The sequence below is a fragment of the Gouania willdenowi genome, chromosome 21 (assembly GCF_900634775.1).
Source record: "Gouania willdenowi chromosome 21, fGouWil2.1, whole genome shotgun sequence".
NCBI classification, from domain to species: Eukaryota; Metazoa; Chordata; class Actinopteri; order Blenniiformes; family Gobiesocidae; genus Gouania; species Gouania willdenowi.
In genome coordinates, this window is record NC_041064.1 from 11,833,730 (window position 1) to 11,851,898 (window position 18,169).

The following is an 18,169-nucleotide window of genomic DNA, read 5'->3' on the forward strand; positions in this document are numbered from 1 at the left end:
AAGTACAAAAATGAATAAAATAAAATATATATGTGCGTATCATGAGTCACAATTATGACTTAGTATCTCATAATCAAACTTATCTCATAATTATGAGATCGTATGCTATGCTGTAATTGAAATAGTATGTCATAATTATGACTTAAGATGTTATTATTACTTATTAATCTTTTTCTATTGATTTTTTTTCTTCACTGACGTCATGGGCTTCCATAAATAACACAAACTTAATACTTAATATTTTTAAACAGACAATTACGTATTGTATGAATGCATTGAATACCATCCAGCGTTTTTATTTTCACAAACTTTTATTAACTAAAGTGTAAAATCACAAAAATGTTATGCATTTGCATTAGAAACTCAACATGAATGGGAAACAATTGTAAAAAACAAAAAAAAAAACATTTACATTACACTTCAAAATGAAAAAAAGGTTGTAAGATCTTTCGCAGTCATTTAGGATTGATGAGGCATTTCTTCAGGAAGTGACTCATGTGGATGTATATATGATGAAAGGATGATCCTCTGAAGGTATGGCTGTTGTCGGTGTACCACTGAAATCAACATCAAAACGACACATCAGCAGTGATGGAATCAAACTGATTGTTAATGCACACATTTTATCTGGGTTTTTTTTCCTCTTTCCTTTTCAGTGCAATTAAGCATGTGCAATTGACGTCTTCATTAAATCAACACCATTCTGTCCAGTATTAGTACCACTTCCCTGAACCAATATTTACCATCGCCTCAAAGTCAACTTGCTTATCCACCAGAGCTTTGGAGATCTGTGCAGCCTGCTGGAAGTGGACATTGTCTACAGGAAAGACAGTGCGTGACTGAACATCAGGGCTCACATTTTCAACAAGGCAAACATGGTGCAGATGTTCACGGCTGACCTTGCCTTGCCTTAGGAGAACTGGAAATCTTTTTTTTTTTAAAGTAAAAACGAGCGTTAAACAAGGTGTGTAAACCTACCGTCGGCTGTGCCGTGAACCAGCAGATAGTCAACTGATTTGAAGTTCTCAGCGCGGGATGTGACAGACGAGTTCTAAATGATACATGGAAGTCATTCACAGAAAGCAATGCAGTATAACCTGTCAAATGTTGTTCTATTGGTTTAGGAAATCGTATTTAAAATACAATATTTACTTGGTAAAACTCAGAATTATCTGAGGGTTTCCCCATGTAACGCTCAGTGTACACTGCATCTGCAACAAAAAAAGGAAAATACAAAACCTGGTGTTATTTAGTGTGAGCAGATAGAAGTGTGGTTTTACAGCCTAAAAAAAAAATAACCCAGCAAAGCCCTCTTACTACAATAAAAACATTTGTTAGATGCATAATTTGGGCCTGTTGCATTATCTAATATTACTTCTTGACCTGCAAAAAATAATGATAAAAACATAAAATAAAATGTAGGACAGCAAAGCTCATTAAAGTAATATTGGTAACACTTTACTTGAAGTTTTATACATAAGGCTGTCATTAGCATGAATAAGGTGTCATAAATGTCATTATTTTTTTTTTTTAGGGTTTTTTTAAAAAAAAAAAACAAATAAATAAATGTTGTCATTAAATGTTGTTCCCTAAATTATGACACCTTTGAAGCTATGTTGGCATTTTTTGGGTTAGATGGAGGGATGTAGTGGGGTTAGGGCAGGAGTCACCAACATGGGGCCCGTGGGCACCTGGTAGTCCGCATGGACCCTGTGAGGTGCTCTCAGGAGCTTTGAAGTGTCCTTAGCATCCAGTGTTGCCCCCATCAAGGTCTACACTGACCATAATCCGATTGTCTTCCTCTCAATGATGTACAACCACAACCAGCGTTTGATGCGTTGGCCTTGGATGGTCCAGGGGTTCAACTTAAAAATCATACACAACAAGGGCTCTCAGAATGTACTAGCTATAGTTTGATTCCAACAATAGTTAGAATCTCATGGGAGGGAGTGTTTCGTGCAGGCTGGGCCTGACACACCTGAAGGTTTCTTCTGTTTTCTCTTTCTGTCTCGCAGTGACTAACGAGGGATCAAAGCCACCTGATCAGGAGCTGCTGGGCTGCTGATTGGTCTCCTCTGCTGTGGCTGCACCAATCATCTCTGGAGCCAGTCTTTATAACTTACTGCCAGACGCTTGCTCTCCTGACACTGCATGAGCTGGTTTAGGAAACGTCTTCTGGTGTTCGTTGTAAGGAGGTCTGGCATCCAGGCATGTTGGGTACCCAACTTTGTGTCTATACACATTAGGTAAGAGGTTGGTGCCACCCGCTAGTAGATGAGTTAGTCAGCCTTTTTAAGTTCTTTTTGTTTCTGCTGAGATTAGAGAGGTTGATAGGGTTTTGTTTTGTTAATTACATTGATTTGACTCAACCTATGGGTCCCTACCTCACCTGAAGTTTCATTTAAAAGTGCTCTACCAATAAATAGAAGGCTTGTTTGGACTATCCCGTTGTTTGTTTGTTCAGTTACGGTCTACCTTTTTGTGGCCGTAACAGGTGTCATGAAGGGTCGTTCACAAAATTATGACACCTTTGGAGCTATGTTGGCATTTTTTTGTGTTAGGGCAGGGGTCACCAAAATGGGGTCCGTGGGCACCTGGTAGCCCTCATGGACCCTGTGAGGTGCTCTCAGGAGCTCCATCTAAAATCTGATTTACTTGTGGAGTTAAATACTGCTGGACCTGTATTTGTATTAAAATAACCATATTTAAATGTTTTGTTTTTACTAAAACAATGTGTTCAGTTGTTGCAAATAAAATGTTAAAGATGTTGTGAATTTGGTGTTTGGATTTTTATAAAATATTAAAGTTGTTACATGTTTTACGACTAGTTAAAACATTGTTAGTGGCTATTAAAATAGGAACATGACGATCCTTTATGAAACATATTGAAACAATTAAAAAAAATAAAGTGTTGCCTGTTTAACTTAAACATTTCTTGGTGGTCCCTCATTATCTTACCCTCTAATTTAATTTAAAGTGGTAGCTTTTTGGATTACTTGGTACTTTTGATGTAGCTCGCAGTTTCAGAAAGGTTGGGTTAGGGTAACAAACACTTAATGACAGCCTTCATGACACCTTAGTCATGCTAATGACAAGGGTCATGTTATAACAGTGTAATGTCAGCCTTATGTATTAAAATTCAAGTGAAGTGTTACCGTAATATTGATAAAATAACTCTTACCATAATACTCCCACTTGGATACTGGTGCTCCTGCAATCCCACACTTGAACAATCCAGATCCAGCACCCAAAGCCATTGAAGCCACATAACCTCCATAGGACTGAAAGAGAAAAGTTTAGTAAATGTAGGAAAACCCATTAGTGGATTTGAGATGAAGGAAAATCAGAAGTAAGGACCAATAATAACGTACCCAACCCCAAATAGCTATCCTGTCTTTGTCAATAAATCCCATGTCAATAAATTTCCTGTAACACAAAGAAAAAAAGTCAAGAAAAGTCACATTTTAAGCTAAAACCGAGGTGGTCACATGATGTCACAGATGCAATCCTAAATGTTGGCAAACTTCACCTTACAGCTGCTATCTGATCCTCCACTTCAAACGTCCCAAGGCGTCTGTATATTGAGTGCAATATTTCGTCACCTTGGTAACCGCTTCCCCTTCCATCAAAGCTGGCTACGATGATCCCAAGTGAACTGGCAAGGTAGGTGCCCCAGTTCAGCTTGAAGCGAAACTCCACACTCTGACTACAGGGGCCACCATAACTGCACAGAACACAACGCACACGCGCACATATATCACACAAACGCTCACCAAGCATCACCCGAGTGTGTCCATTGGTTGTTTACTTACACATCAATAAGTAGAGGGTATTTTTTGTTCTTTTTAAAATTTGGAGGCAACATCATTTCATACCAGAAATCTGATGGGAAAAAAAGAGAAGAGCTGCATTTATTAGTGTATCAGAGAAACAAGTACACATACATACTGTATATACTGTATACATACACACACACACACAACTAAGTGCAGGTGTCTTCATCTTATCTTGTCTATGCTGTTTTTTGTACAGGATCACAGGGATGCTAGAGCCAATCCCAGCAGACATTGGGCGTAAGGCAGTGTGAACCCCCTCTGGATAGAGTTAAGTGTCACGTTTTTTTGAAATTCCAAATATGGAATTTAGTCACCCAAACTTTGGCAATTTCCGCATTTTGCCTTTTAATGTGTCTCTAACTCGATGAACTGCAATGGAAATGGAAAAATTTTGCGTTCCACACGAAACCTGTTGGATAATAGACTTAGAGTGACAACATTATTCCTATCAGTGGCTAATTTTGAGTTAGTGGCAATTTAGTGTGAAAGGACAGGAATCGGTGGTTTATAGGCAAATGACGAATCTTCTGTTTTACAAAGTAAATGTACAAACTTTTACCAGTTTAAAGAGTAGAAGTAACTTTAGTCAACTTAGCTACAAAAATAGTTAACTCAATAAAACCAAAAATATTTCTGATTATTGGGTTTATTATATAGATCAGTGGTTCTCAAACCTTTTTGGTTCAAGGACCCCCTTTCTCTTATTTCTGAATCCAAGTGCCCCCGTTTGTCCGACTACAACATTTTACTCAGAATTCTGTGAAGAAATGACTATAGATCATAATGATGGAATGAATGAGTGATTAAACACATTTTAAAGAATCTCATTTTGTAATTAAGTGAAAAGAAGCAGTATTTAGTGCCTCCTGAATAGATTTATTTCTATAGTTTATATCATTTACAGTCATCTCCCACCCAGTGTGGGACCAAGACTGATTTATACTTTCAGTTCATGTTCCAATCAAGATCATTTCTATCATCATTTTGTGTTTATGGTGTCATTTTATGTATTTCGTTATTATTATTGAGTATATTTTCCTCTTATTTTGTGTTTTTGTTGTTGTTTTGTGAGTTGCTGGTAATATTTAGTATGGTTATCATTTTTTAACTAAAAATAAACAAAACTCCATATTTTTATTATTATTATTATTATTATTATTAATAATAATAATAAGAAGAATAATAATAATAAGAATACATAGTCATCAACATCCCCCGCCAGATTGATTGTCATTATAACTCACAACCTTTTCCTAAATGTCCTAAATCTAAGAACTTGGATGTATACATAATAAAATATTATCACATATAAAATTACTGTTAAACAGTTTGTAAAAAAAAAAGCTGTCCCCTTTGAAGATACCTCGAACAGAGTTAAAAAGGAAAAAAAAAAATTGGCACAAGGGCAATAACTTCGTATAAAATATTTGCATACTTCTCATTTTCGAACTCTATTAAGGTATTGATATCCTGAAGCCACACGCCAAATTTGGTTATCCTATCTTAAACGGTTTCTCAGAAAAGCTGTGCCCTTTGAAGATACTTTGAACAGAGTCCAAAAAACGGAACAAGGGCAATAACTCAAATAATTGCACGCTTCTCATTTTCGAACTCCATCAAAGGATTGATACCCTTTAACTCGGATGGACAGACGGAGCTCAATCCTACAGTATACCCCCCTTCCACACTTTGTGGCGGGGAGTAAGAATGATAAATTTTTTTCAAAGGGCTTTTCTAGAAACATCACGGTGATGAAAACAAAGAAATATAAATCAGAAACATCAGATGCTTTCATTTCTTAATTTTCTTCTTTCTCTCTCTCTCTCAAATACAGAGTAGTGCCATCGCGTACCCCTAGGGGTACACATACCCACATTTGAGGAACATTGGTATAGATGGATGGATGGATCTGTGTCATCTATCATCATTAGTGAGTGCAGAAAAATAAGATTTCATTGTTTTCTCACTGTATCCAGCAACTTTCAAGGTGCCGTGTTGAATTGTTGGCATTTGGAATTCAGACAGAATGACTTCCAGGTCCTTGTTGTCTTCTAGAACAGCAACCTCTGGAAAACAGAGAAAAAGAAAGAATATTCAGTTTTTGAACTGAAGAGGATCACTTAACATCTATTGTAAGGAAAATTGACATTTGTTTCAATGCACCTGAGCCCTTGTTGTCCATCACTGTGTAAAGTGGTAACCCAGGTCCTGATGTGTGTAAACAAACAAACAGAATCAGACAATGTCTCTGTGTCTTAACTCTGACTCACGGACCTTTTCACACCTCCTGAAGAGCGTGAGTGAGACTAAACTTACCGTAGCATTCCATGCGGTAGTAAGAGGCGTTCACGCTGAAGTAAGCCGAGTTGTACAGACACCTGTCCCTGTACCGCTCACAGGTTAGACACTCTGTGGGGGAAGTTGTGTTTCCAATCAAGACCCTGATTTAAAAAAAAAAAAAGATTTATTAATGTCATCATTTTTTTTAAGAATAGATCTGTACTATCTGCACCAGGGTTGGGGTCAATTATAACTGTAATCGAGTAGTTAATGATTAATTACAATTATGGCTGAATTATATTCGTAAATGCAATTAAAGAAATCTGTTGACGTTCTAATCGTATTTGAATTGTAATTCAGTTACGATAGCTGACTTTGTAATTGTAGATATACAAATTCTCTAAAAATTTGATTAAATGCAAAACAGTTTCATGGCTTACACACACGTAGTTATCAAATATCAAAATATGTTTCAGATCATATTTTCCCATTACCAGTCAGTGAATCTTTACACCCATACAGGTGGTAAGGGTTAGTGGGTCGTTAATTAGGATGTAGTATATACATATATTTTTTCAATAGGGACGATACAATTTTGCAAAGTAACAATAGTGTCACTGTAACTGATGTTTTGTACAAAGATGAGTTTATAACTATTGCTAAATTCAAACTCTTGTCCCTAGTTGGATGTTTACATAAGATATTATAATGAATGCACTAAAAACGACATTGTACACACATACAAAACCGCATACAATCATCACAACGCTATATTAATAAAATTTAGTAAAATTGTAATTTAAATTTAGTAACTGAGAACGTAAGTGTATAGGGATGTAACGATTAATCGTAAGGCAGTTAAAAATCGATTCATAGGTACCACGGTTCACATCGATGCTCTGAAAATTGAATCGCAGTACTTTTTTTAAACAGCAGAGGGCGCTACAAATTAATCCTTCCAGAAGCGGACGTGACAGGCGGAATCTGCTAATATTTTCTTTCTGGCCGCCATTTACTGTTAAACATGTTCATAAATGATTCTTTACTCCTTTAGCACCGAAAGAATATCTGTAATATTACGTGAATATCTGTAAAAGTCAGGTTTTTTTATTAACTCTGTCTTCTAGCATAGCATCTCTTCTTCACTGGTGGAATAACTGCATGCTAACCGACCACTGGGTTACCAGCGCCCTCTGCTGGTCTAAACAAATATCTGACGTAAATACAGTAAAATGACTGTTTTTTTTTTTGTTTTTTTTTTTTTAAAGTCCAATTGTTAAGGCACAAAATACATTTTGAATTGCACTTTTTTTTAAAAAAAAAGAACTATTATGCAGTTTTGAATTGTTTACTATAGAACCAGAATTTAAATTAATAGGTTTCTTCTTCATTCGTATTATTCCTTTATTTATTTCATTCAAGATTTATTTTTAGTTACATTGCCTCATTTTGAATAGTTTATCAAGGGATTCTTTTGACAATGAAAAATAAAAGGAAGATAGTATAGTATTTTCCCCAAAAAAATAAGGGAATATTTTTCAGTCATTTGTCAACATTCCCATTTTGTAAAATGAATCGTGAGAAAGTTGTATCGTGAACCCAGTATCGTGAATCGTATCGGGAGTTGAGTGAATCGTTACATCCCTATAAGTGTAATTGACTTTGAGGGGAAAAATATTCATTCTAATTTAGGAAAAAAAAAATGCAGGTAACCGTAATCATAATTTAATTGTAATTGAACGTAGATAATTGAGAACATAATTGTAATTGACCCCATCCCTGATCTGAACATCTGACTCACTTGTAGAGATTCCTCTCGATGGGTATTCCTTTGTGTTCATTACTCACAAAAAAGCTGTTGACATTTTCAGCAAATGCGATTAAATATCGAGACACCTGATTTTGTTATCATTTCAAAATAAAAGCCTTTTTTCACTCACATGGCATCTTTTGTTAATTTCTTGATGCTGATTACTTCCCACTTCCCTGAAGTAATGGGTGTCGCTTTGCCCTGGAAATAAAAACCCTTTAGTGAGTCGATTAAAACACAAATTCATAAAGCAAGAAACTGGAATAAAATACTTACATCTTTAATGTAATGAATGTGTTTGTAGCCCTTTGCGTCGCTCATTATTTTGTAGAAACTGAGATTATCCTCAGTGAAGAAAAGAGGCATCGGCATATACTGAAGAGAGAGGATATGTTTTAAAACAAATCTGAGTAAAACAATAAAAATATATTAATAAAAGTGACGTACGTGGCCGATCCATCCAGTCTTACTCGTTTGCTCAAATTTCTACAGAAAGAAGAGGTTCCAGATGCATTGAATTAATTAATGCAACCATGTGAACACGAAACCCCTACACGACAACAAAGGCCGGTGTAGGGATGTCATTGAATTCAAGTCGTACAGATCTGTGGACAGGAGGTGATGAACAGTGACAGCTATACCTGCTTTTCTATCCAGCCTCTTCCGTCATAGTCATAGATCTGTGTAAGCGCATAATTCTGTTTTCTACTGAGCCACTGCACAGCGACACGTTCATCTGTAACCCAGGTCACCGAGCACAAAATGTGATCACTGCATGGGTAAAGGCAATGGAGAGTGACAGGGCTTTCACACAAGGCGGACACAGGAAGGAGTGACTAAACTCAACAGTTTGGTATGATCCTTAAAACTTAGATAATAATGTATATACAAACCTAGAGGCGACTGAAGTTGGGGCAAACACTTGAGAGCGTAGGGATGGGTTTGTGGCATCGACTATAAACAGCTTAACTTTGGTAAGGGCGGTCCCTGCCTGTATGAAAGAGAAAAGTAACACAAATATCAACATAATTATAGCTGCTGCGCAGTAATGTTAAGGGCCAGGCAATTTTAGGCAAAGCAAGACAGCAGCTGTTAGTGTTTAAAGGCAGATTTCAAAAGGCTGTCAAAAATTCTGTTATCGAGACTAAAATCTGCAAAAACGCATATTGCATCTACACAGCATGGAGATGTTGGTCATTTGTTTTTAACAATGATTTATTGGATCTACAGTGGAGTGACATTGACTCCAATTGTTTGCATTACAGCAATATGTAAATTGCTGTAAAAAAAAAATTTCAGGTTTTGAGATAAAAATCTGATATTTTCCAAAGTTAAGTAGCTGTGTAATGAAGTTGTGTTTGAAGGTGGGACGTCAGGGACATTTAGGTTTGTTGTGAAATGTGTAGAGTAACTTTTGTGTTTTCATATATTTTGGCTTTTAGCAAGAACACTGTAGGGAGTTGAACCTCATCTATTCCGATTCCAGTTTGTTGTCCTCGCGGATCTGGATCTCCTCAGACCGGAACAGACTCGGTCCAGACTCGTTTAGTGTCATTAATCCACAACAGTCAGTTTAGATGCACAAGGAATTTGTAAAGCATTTATGAAACTCGCAGTGATTGGCTAGGTTGGACCAATGTTCTAATGTTCTGACTGATGACATCATCAACGTAGAGCTAGGACTAATGTCACTGTAGAGCTAGGACTGATGACATCATCAAGCTAGTCTGTCAACTCAGGAGGTGGGGGTGCAGCGTCCAAACAAATCTGACGTTGCACACACTTGAACCAAGCAGCAGCCATGTTGAAAGTCTCAGGTCAATCTGAGCCTGATAAGCAGAGAGATTTCAGGAACACACAGACAGACAGACAGACAGACAGAGATTCCTTGCTTTTATAGAGATTCCTCCACAGGATTGGTAAGATTCACTGTAGGGTTATGTACATTGTATATGACATTACATTATTATGTTTTTTTAAGTGTGCAGGAGGAGGGGGTACATGGCTTCAGGTTAAATGTCTGAAGGTGTTGGGACTGTGAAAATTTTGGGAACTACTGCTCTACAATGACTCCCAAATTCTGTCATTTTTTAAAAAAATTAACATTGATAATATATTTAGGAAGAATTGGCAAGTATATGTGGACATTACTGTTTCCAGTCAAACATTTTGATGCAGTGTAGGCTTAACATTTGATAAATCAAAAATCTGTGTGAATTGTTGGTGTAGGACAGTCTGAAGATGAGCTGTAGCAAATATGGTGTCTATTTGGAAAAAATTGTGGGAGGAGATACAGTAAGTTTAATAAGTTTAACAGTTTATAATTTAAAAAAGGAATAATAGACTTCATAATTTGTAATAGGTTTAAACATTTCCTCAGTATTGCGGCTCCATTTTGGTGAAAGCTGCTCATCTGTTGCACATGTGGTTGATTTGTTGTGAATTTTCTAAATTTTGAACTTCAGAGGCTTTCTGTAACACTTGCAGTTTTTGTCCTTGCAGTGAATAATTATAAGTCATATGATCTTACCTTGGGGTACGGTAAAGCCACTGTTTGGGGATATTGCTCAGCTCCAAACCAGGAAAACTCCACTTTCTGAACTTCTGTGTCATTAAATTCTGCATAGGCCAAATACTTTCCAGTTGAGGACCACCAGAGTGCTCCATTTGCAGCAAATACTTCCTCTGTGATTGCAAGAGAGTAAAAGTGGTCAAAGGAGTTTCCATGTATTTACGTAGATGGATGTATACATAAAAGGTTTACGGTATTTACCCTCATACACCCAGTCAGGGATGCCATTCAGTATCTCGTTCTTTTTTCCATTGTGAGTCACTTGAATTGCTTCAGCAGCTGTGGCGTTGGGTTTCAGAAAGATGTTGTAGTCGGACACGTAAGCCTGAAACAAGAACCAAATGTACACACACGTTTGAACACCATCAAATAATTCACAAGTAAATATACACAGTCGAGGCAGATTTTTGTTACAGTTTATAGCTTTTCTAGGCTCATGTTCAGGGACACACCCTGACTGCTTTGTTTTGCCAAAAGTCTGCAGAGTATCACTCGCTAGCATGGCTCTGTTTCCAGACCTCGCTTTTATCTTAAGATTTCTACATTGTATACTCTGCGCTCTGATCACATTGGCTGTTAAACCTAAGCAAAGGTGAAAGTAACAGATTACTCATGTTACTGTAATGCAGTTGCTTTTATGGGTACTTTTTTTTTTTTTTTAGTATCTTTCTAAGTCAGTCATTTTACTTGTGCTGAAGGATGTTTTAAAAGAATTAAAGTCATTTGTTACATTTCTACAACGGACATTGTGAAACAACAAAAAATGCATCACATCATAGCAGACCAATCAGATTAAAGGCAATGCATCACATCCAATGCACACTTTTCCACAATGACTTTTCAAAAGTTTTCCAAAATATTTTACCAAATTTTCTGAAGCACGAAGATCTTATTTTGCGTACGCAGGCTGAAGTGATCTGACCTACGCACAGTTTCATAAATGAGCCGCAAAGTGAATTTGTATGATTTTTGTGAGATCTCGTGATTCCTGCACAGTTATACTGCCGGTATGCAGCACTTTCACTTTGAGGTAACATTTCATATCTTTGGGGTTTAATATACTTTAAACATTAAAATAAAATAGGCTACACTATACAGTATTTCCAAAACAGTTCAAATATTAAATGACTTTTCAAGACTGGAAATTCCTTTTTTTCAAATTCCATAACTTTTCCAGGAATTTCATGACCATGGGGACCCTGCACATCATAGCCGACCAATCAGATTAAATATAAACAGCATTAAATGGAGGTTATTTTCACAGTTTTAGAGTTAATAAATGTATATATACTTAGAGCCTGAGAATTGCTTAATTTTATTTTATACAGATGCCTTTATGGAAAATAAAGTTCCAATTGTGGTAATTCTGGTCTCCTCCTTTTTAAGTTTATACATGAGATGTTTACTGTATGGAAGGGAACCGTGGCAAGATTTATTACCGACAATAAACGAAAGTAACTAGTAACTTTTACTTTGAGTACTATTTAATTGAGCTACTTTTTACTTGTTGAGTATTTTATGCATGACTTACTTGTACTTGAGTACAATTTCAATAAAGTAACAGTACTTGAGTAGGATATATCGGTTCTCTTCACACCTCTGAACCTAAAGTATTTTTCCCAAACCTGAGATGATTTACTGTAGGTTACTAATTTCAGCCGATCAATTATTTTATAAAATAAACTGCAAATACTGTATTTTGTGGTGGACCTGCAATCAGACAACTATTGCCTCCCACAGTAGGTAAATACATTACAAATGTAATAATGGTGATAAATGGTTTGATGCTTACATAACTGTTTCCTGTTGGTGCCCAGGCAAAGAACTGCACAGCAGGAGGGAGATTCACGTTTGCAATGAAGGTTCTAGATTAAAACACAGGGATTGCTTATCAGAGCCGACATATCTATGAATACCGAGGTTTGCGATACATTAGAAATAATAAACACAGTGGCCCTCATTTATCAACCTTTATTAAGATTAGATCTGAGCGTATGATGTGCGTTCGACTATATTCACGCAAGCTCCGGTATTTATCAATTCTGACGTGATCGTAAGCTACGATCAGATCTCACGTCAGGTCAGCACAGCCTAATCTGACTGACATCTGAAAATAAAGTATTAAACAAGCCTCAGCTGTCATTTCAGCATAAGCAGACACACTTTCAGAACAGATAAAAACAGACTATTAAAACAAAATAAAATGAATTTGAAAAAGTTCAGATAGCTGCAGTTTTTTTGGTTTTCCTTCAATAAACACTCGCCAGCCTAAATGTAAAGCATTACGGGCTGTGGATCATTTTCCATTGTTGAGAACTTAACTCAAACCTCAGCCAGAGTCCGTTCCAACACGGAAAGATGTTCACCTTTAAAATAATCTCCTTAAATTCACACTTCTTTGTTTTTCTTCACCTCAGCTGTGAGAATACTGATTTTCATCTGGGAACGTTTATTTCCTTTCAAATGTTTGTTTGACCTCAGTGGGCGGGTCCTCCAAACCAGGAATATTTAAAGGCTTAACATGTTAACGAAAAGCAAATTCAGCGGCCGCATTTATCAACAACCGATTATTTGTAGGCAGTGGCTAGCCGTACGGTTGCCGTATCAATATACCGACATTCTATCCGTACGCCTCGCCCCTCATTGGCCAGTTTAGGTCATGTGACTAAGACTAAACCTAACCCTAACAGTAAAAAAATTGTTGCGATATAGGGTTATAACCTAACCTAAGACGCTACATACGTGTACTTCGGTAAACGTACCAATAGCACCGTTGGTTGTCCGTACGGCAATCGTACAAATAGACACTCTTATTTTGTAAAGGATTGGTCAATAACGAAAGTTTCATAATTTCCACGTTGGTCCTGTTGTACGACACAATGTGCGTTCAGATTTACACCCGTTTTCACGCAAGGTTGATAAATGAGGGCCAATGGGAAGATTGTTGTTGCACTCACCGGTTTTCCCTGTCAAAGATAGAATATGCACTCGTGTACGAATGGCGCCAATTCTGTACCAAACCAACATTTACGAGTAAAAACTAACATTTATTTGTACAATGTTGGTTTGCGATGAACTCTTACACACATTAAGACACTGTTGAAGGTAATGGAGTCCTTACCTTTGTGTAGTTGCTTTCAAAGGCAACATACTTATCATCACCTGACAGCAACCAGCCTGTGGCATCTACATCAGTCTGTAGAAATAGAAAAAAATGACAAAAAGTAATTTAAGTAGACTATTAATATTCTTAACGAATGAATGTGAAGGGCTTCTTATGTGTCTTACAAAATCTGAACTGCTCAGAAACAGTGACTCCTCCAGTGTTTCAACATTACGTAGAAACATATCTCCCTGTGTCGTTTTGTGTATGTACTCCTTATCTGCGAAGGTCAAGCAGAAACTCAAATAATTAGAGGCTACGGTGCCCTGAAGAGTGACTTCTTCAGCCGTGACGATAACACACCTGATATCCAAAATAAATAGTAGCCCTTCCATCTGATGGTGTCATTGAAGTAATCATCAAGGCTGAACGGTCTCTTGGTGCCGCCTGATTCTGAAATCAGATACACTGGATTTGTAGAGGTCTCTGTCATGATGACTTGGATACAAATGTGCCACATGTGCAGAACTTTTGAGTCAGGCCTGTTTTCATAGCCTTGGTTAAGGCTAAGAATAGAGAAAAAAAAATGTCATCAAAGTTAAATGGAAATAAACAAGACCAACCATCCGTCCATTTTCTACCCACTTCTTCCTGCACTCTGTGTGGCAGGGGTCTGCTGGGGCCTAGTGGGCGTTAGGCGGCCACGCCCTGTAGTGTATAGGACACCAGTCTTTTGCAGGGCCACATACAACCATTCACACACAAAGGCAATTTAGAAGAGAAACTTTGCTTTCTTGCTGTGAGGCAGGAGCACTAAGCACTAACTACAATGAAGCCCAATAAACAAGACATTAAGGTGAAAAAAATGATATTATGCAAATATCCTCTTTGATTCAGTATCTGAATCAGTGATCTTGATCACGATATTATGATAATTCACACTTTAAAGGCTTGTAAGGAATATATCCCCAATAATATTGATACAGTAGATTCCAAAATATGGGCACCTCTATTTTCCAAAAAACGCAATGAAATGCACAATCCAGATCAAATTCAATCTGTCACTTAAAAACTGAGATATTATTTATCTTTTTAATTTGCCAATAACGAGAGCTAAATATTTTTACATTTTTGAAACTGATCCAGAATCAGCATTGACCCAAATTTAATGGTATCGTCCAGGGCGTAGAATAAAATAGAGTAGAATAGACCTTCATTGAAACCCCCAAAGGGAAATTCACAAAATCTTTGGTTAAAATGTTTAAATCTGTTTAGGAGGCCATTTTTCCCTATAATCCTGCCAACAAAGAAACAAACAAATAAATAAACACTGGTGAAAATACAGAGTTAATGAAACTAATATTATTAAAAAAAAGGGGGTATTTAGGTAATGGCTAAATACAAAAAAGATCTTCAGATTCTAAAATCTTTGGACCTTGAGTATACACTTTTTTTTATTTTTTATAGCCAATACATACCGCTTTTTTCCTATTTTTTGTCCCATTTTTGCAAGTTCTTTTTTACCCTTTTATCCAATTTTTGTCCTTTCTTTAATTTGTCACGGCCACTTGTCATCCAAATAGGCAAACCAACCACAATAAACTTAATTGTACTTGAGTATTTTATGTATGACTTACTTGTACTTGAGTATAATTTCAATCAAGTCAGGATCATACATCAGCACAATTTTGGGCCAAATTGGACACACTCACGGACCCAAATTGGTCTGCGGGCCATATCTTTGACACGTCTTATTGACAGAAAGCGTTACAGGTGTGACTTACTGCTGTAATAGACTGCTGGGATGGTTATTAACGTGATGACGACAGCAGCCCCCACCACCCACATCACCTCCCTGCAGCCCTGGAAAAAGGTGGCACAGAATATCACAGCAAACTCACTCCACACGGAGAACTTTCTACACGATTACGAGATGTGTTCAAACAAACCGAGCACTGACCATGACGTAGAGGAAGATGCTGACGTGTCTTTAAAGTTTTCATTCACCAATAATCCTTTCAAAATAAAAATGACAAAACAACGTCGTCCAAGCCAGGTTGAAGTCACTTATAGTGATTTAAATGCGCTACGATGAGAGAGAGAGAGAGAGAGAGAGAGAGAGAGAGAGAGAGAGAGAGAGAGAGAGAGAGAGAGAGAGAGAGAGAGAGAGAGAGAGAGAGAGAGAGAGAGAGAGAGAGAGAGAGAGAGAGAGAGAGAGTCAGTCTTCCAGGCTTTGTCACTTCCCGCAGCATTCCTGAGACAGAACTATCCTCCCTCTGAGGAGCACTGCTCACTCCTATTCTCGATGTTGTGCCGTATTTAGTTTAATATGGAGGGACATTTGTGTCGAAAACAAGTTGCTTTAATAATAATAATAAAAAAAAGTGGTTTAAATGAGAATTTTTCAATTAAAAAAAAACAAAAAGAAAAACAAAAACAAAAAAAAAAAAACAAACATGTTTCAGACAAAGAAAAAAAAAGTTCAAATGCAAATATTTGACCCCCCCCCCAAAAAAAAAAAAGAAAAAAAATGCCTTTAACAACTTTTTTATTTATAGAAAATAGTTTTTAATTGAAGTGAGTTATCATTTTGATTCAAGTCGTCTTTTTTATTTGGGCAATATAATGGGTAGCACATTTGTTAATCCCCCCCCCAAAAAAAACAAAAAAAACAAAAAAAAAGTGTTTAAATGCACTTCATTTGGGTGAGAAGTATTTTTTTTTTTATTATGTATGTATGTATATATATATATATATATATATATATATATATATATATATATATATATATATATATATATATATATATATTGGAATACCTTTTTCTTTTGATTGAAAAGGTGTTTTTTGATCAAAGATATTTTTTATTATTTGTTTTTACATTGAAAATACTTTTTTTTTTTTTTTTAAATTAAGTAATAAAGACACACCAAACAGAGGCAGGTCAAAATAGTGCCTTTTGTGTGATTTTTCACTCAGCTTACAAACAAGTGAAACAGTGGTTGATATTGTGGTTTTCATAACTTAATCACAAAATGACCACCTGTTAATATTGTAGTCTTCAATCCCCTCGTGGATAGATATAGACCTTTAAATGTAGGGTATATGCCACCAAGCGTTCGTCCATCTTTATCTCCATTACAGACATCTATGCATCTAGGGTTGCACCTAAAGTGCAACTTTAATAATTGTTACTGTTTCTAGGTATCAACAGGCTCCCCTGATCTGGTCTTTTTTTTTTTTTTGCACTAAATTAGCAAAGTTTCTCTCATTAAAAGAATGTCATTGTATTCAGGAACTGCATCTGTGCATTAGAATGAACAGGACACAATTGCAGCCTCTGACTGTGCAGAAAAATACTATTGGTAGGGATGTAACGATTAATCGTAAGGCAGTTAAAAATCGATTCATAGGTATCACGGTTGATATCGATTTTCTGAAAATTGAATCACAGTACTTTTTTAACCAGCAGAGGGCGCTATCCATAAGTGTAGGCGTCGGGCAGAGTCTGCTAATAGTTCCTTTCTGGCCGCCTTCTACTCTTAAACATGTTCATAAATGATTCCTTACCCCTTTAGCACTGAAAGAATATCTGTAATATTACTTGAATATCTGTAAAAGTCACGTTTTTCTTTTAGCTCTGTCTGCTAGCATAGCTTCTCTTCTTCACTGCTAGATTAGCTGCATGCCAACCGACCACTGTGTTCCCAGCGCCCTCTGCTGGTCCAAACAAATCTGACGTAAATCATTGCAATCACGGTTTTTTTTTTTTTTTTTTTTAAAGTCCAATTGTTAAGGCACAAAATACATTTTCAGTTGCACTTTTAAAAAGAAAAATAACTATTATGCAGTTTTGCATTGTTTATTATAGAACCAGAATTTAAATTAATCGGCTTCATTTTCATTTGTATTATTCCTTTATTTATTTAATTCAAGATTTATTTTTAGTTAAATTGCATTGTTTTGAATAGTTTATCAAGGAATTATTTTGACAATGAAAAATAAAAGGAAAATAGTACCGTATTTTCTAGTTTTTTTCCCAAAAAAAAAATTTGTCTACAGTCCCATTTTGTAAAATAGATCGTGAGAGAATTGTAACGTGAACCCAGTATCGTGAATCGAATCGTATCGGGAGTTGAGTGAATTGTTACATCCCTAACTATTGGTAATACTTTCAGTCAATAACCTTGATGGAGTTAGTTGTAATGATTTTGCATTGAAAGTTTTAGCTATGTAATCATCCAACATGGAGTGTAAATACACACTCATACATTGTTGCCAAGTCAACGTATGCATAACAACTTAATTCTATTAGAAATTGTCGATCGATAACTTGGAATTACTCACATGGATGTGTTTAAAACTCACCTTTGCTTTTCACAGGATTAAGACACAAAACAAAAGAGTTATCGGATCATGGCGTCAAACAAGCCATTCTGCTCTACTGGTCCACCTGGTTTTACAACATGTTTGACTCAAACCATTCCAATAACTGCTTCCAAAATTTTAGACACTGCATGTCCACACCCTGTCAGTAAATAAAGTGGCTCATTTCAGATTTCACTCAT

The 18,169-nt window shown here is 36.4% G+C and overlaps 1 protein-coding gene across 1 annotated transcript; it reads right to left on the minus strand.

The window, feature by feature from the left end:
- Nucleotides 1-292: 292 nt before the first annotated feature.
- fap (fibroblast activation protein, alpha) lies at nt 293-18,042 on the minus strand. The gene is made up of 27 exons (XM_028436861.1): nt 17,970-18,042; nt 15,562-15,687; nt 15,386-15,464; nt 13,965-14,054; nt 13,787-13,881; nt 13,620-13,694; nt 13,456-13,508; nt 12,291-12,363; nt 10,700-10,823; nt 10,457-10,611; nt 8,820-8,917; nt 8,568-8,697; nt 8,374-8,412; nt 8,203-8,301; nt 8,057-8,127; nt 7,918-7,971; nt 6,153-6,277; nt 6,000-6,044; nt 5,804-5,902; nt 3,813-3,882; nt 3,530-3,724; nt 3,372-3,426; nt 3,182-3,281; nt 1,153-1,211; nt 979-1,051; nt 744-817; nt 293-557 (listed from the first exon to the last, which is right to left on the minus strand). The coding sequence occupies exons 2-27, from the start codon at nt 15,562-15,564 to the stop codon at nt 456-458; spliced, it is 2,235 nt and encodes a 744-aa protein (XP_028292662.1). The 5' UTR covers nt 15,565-15,687; nt 17,970-18,042; the 3' UTR covers nt 293-455.
- Nucleotides 18,043-18,169: the final 127 nt, after the last annotated feature.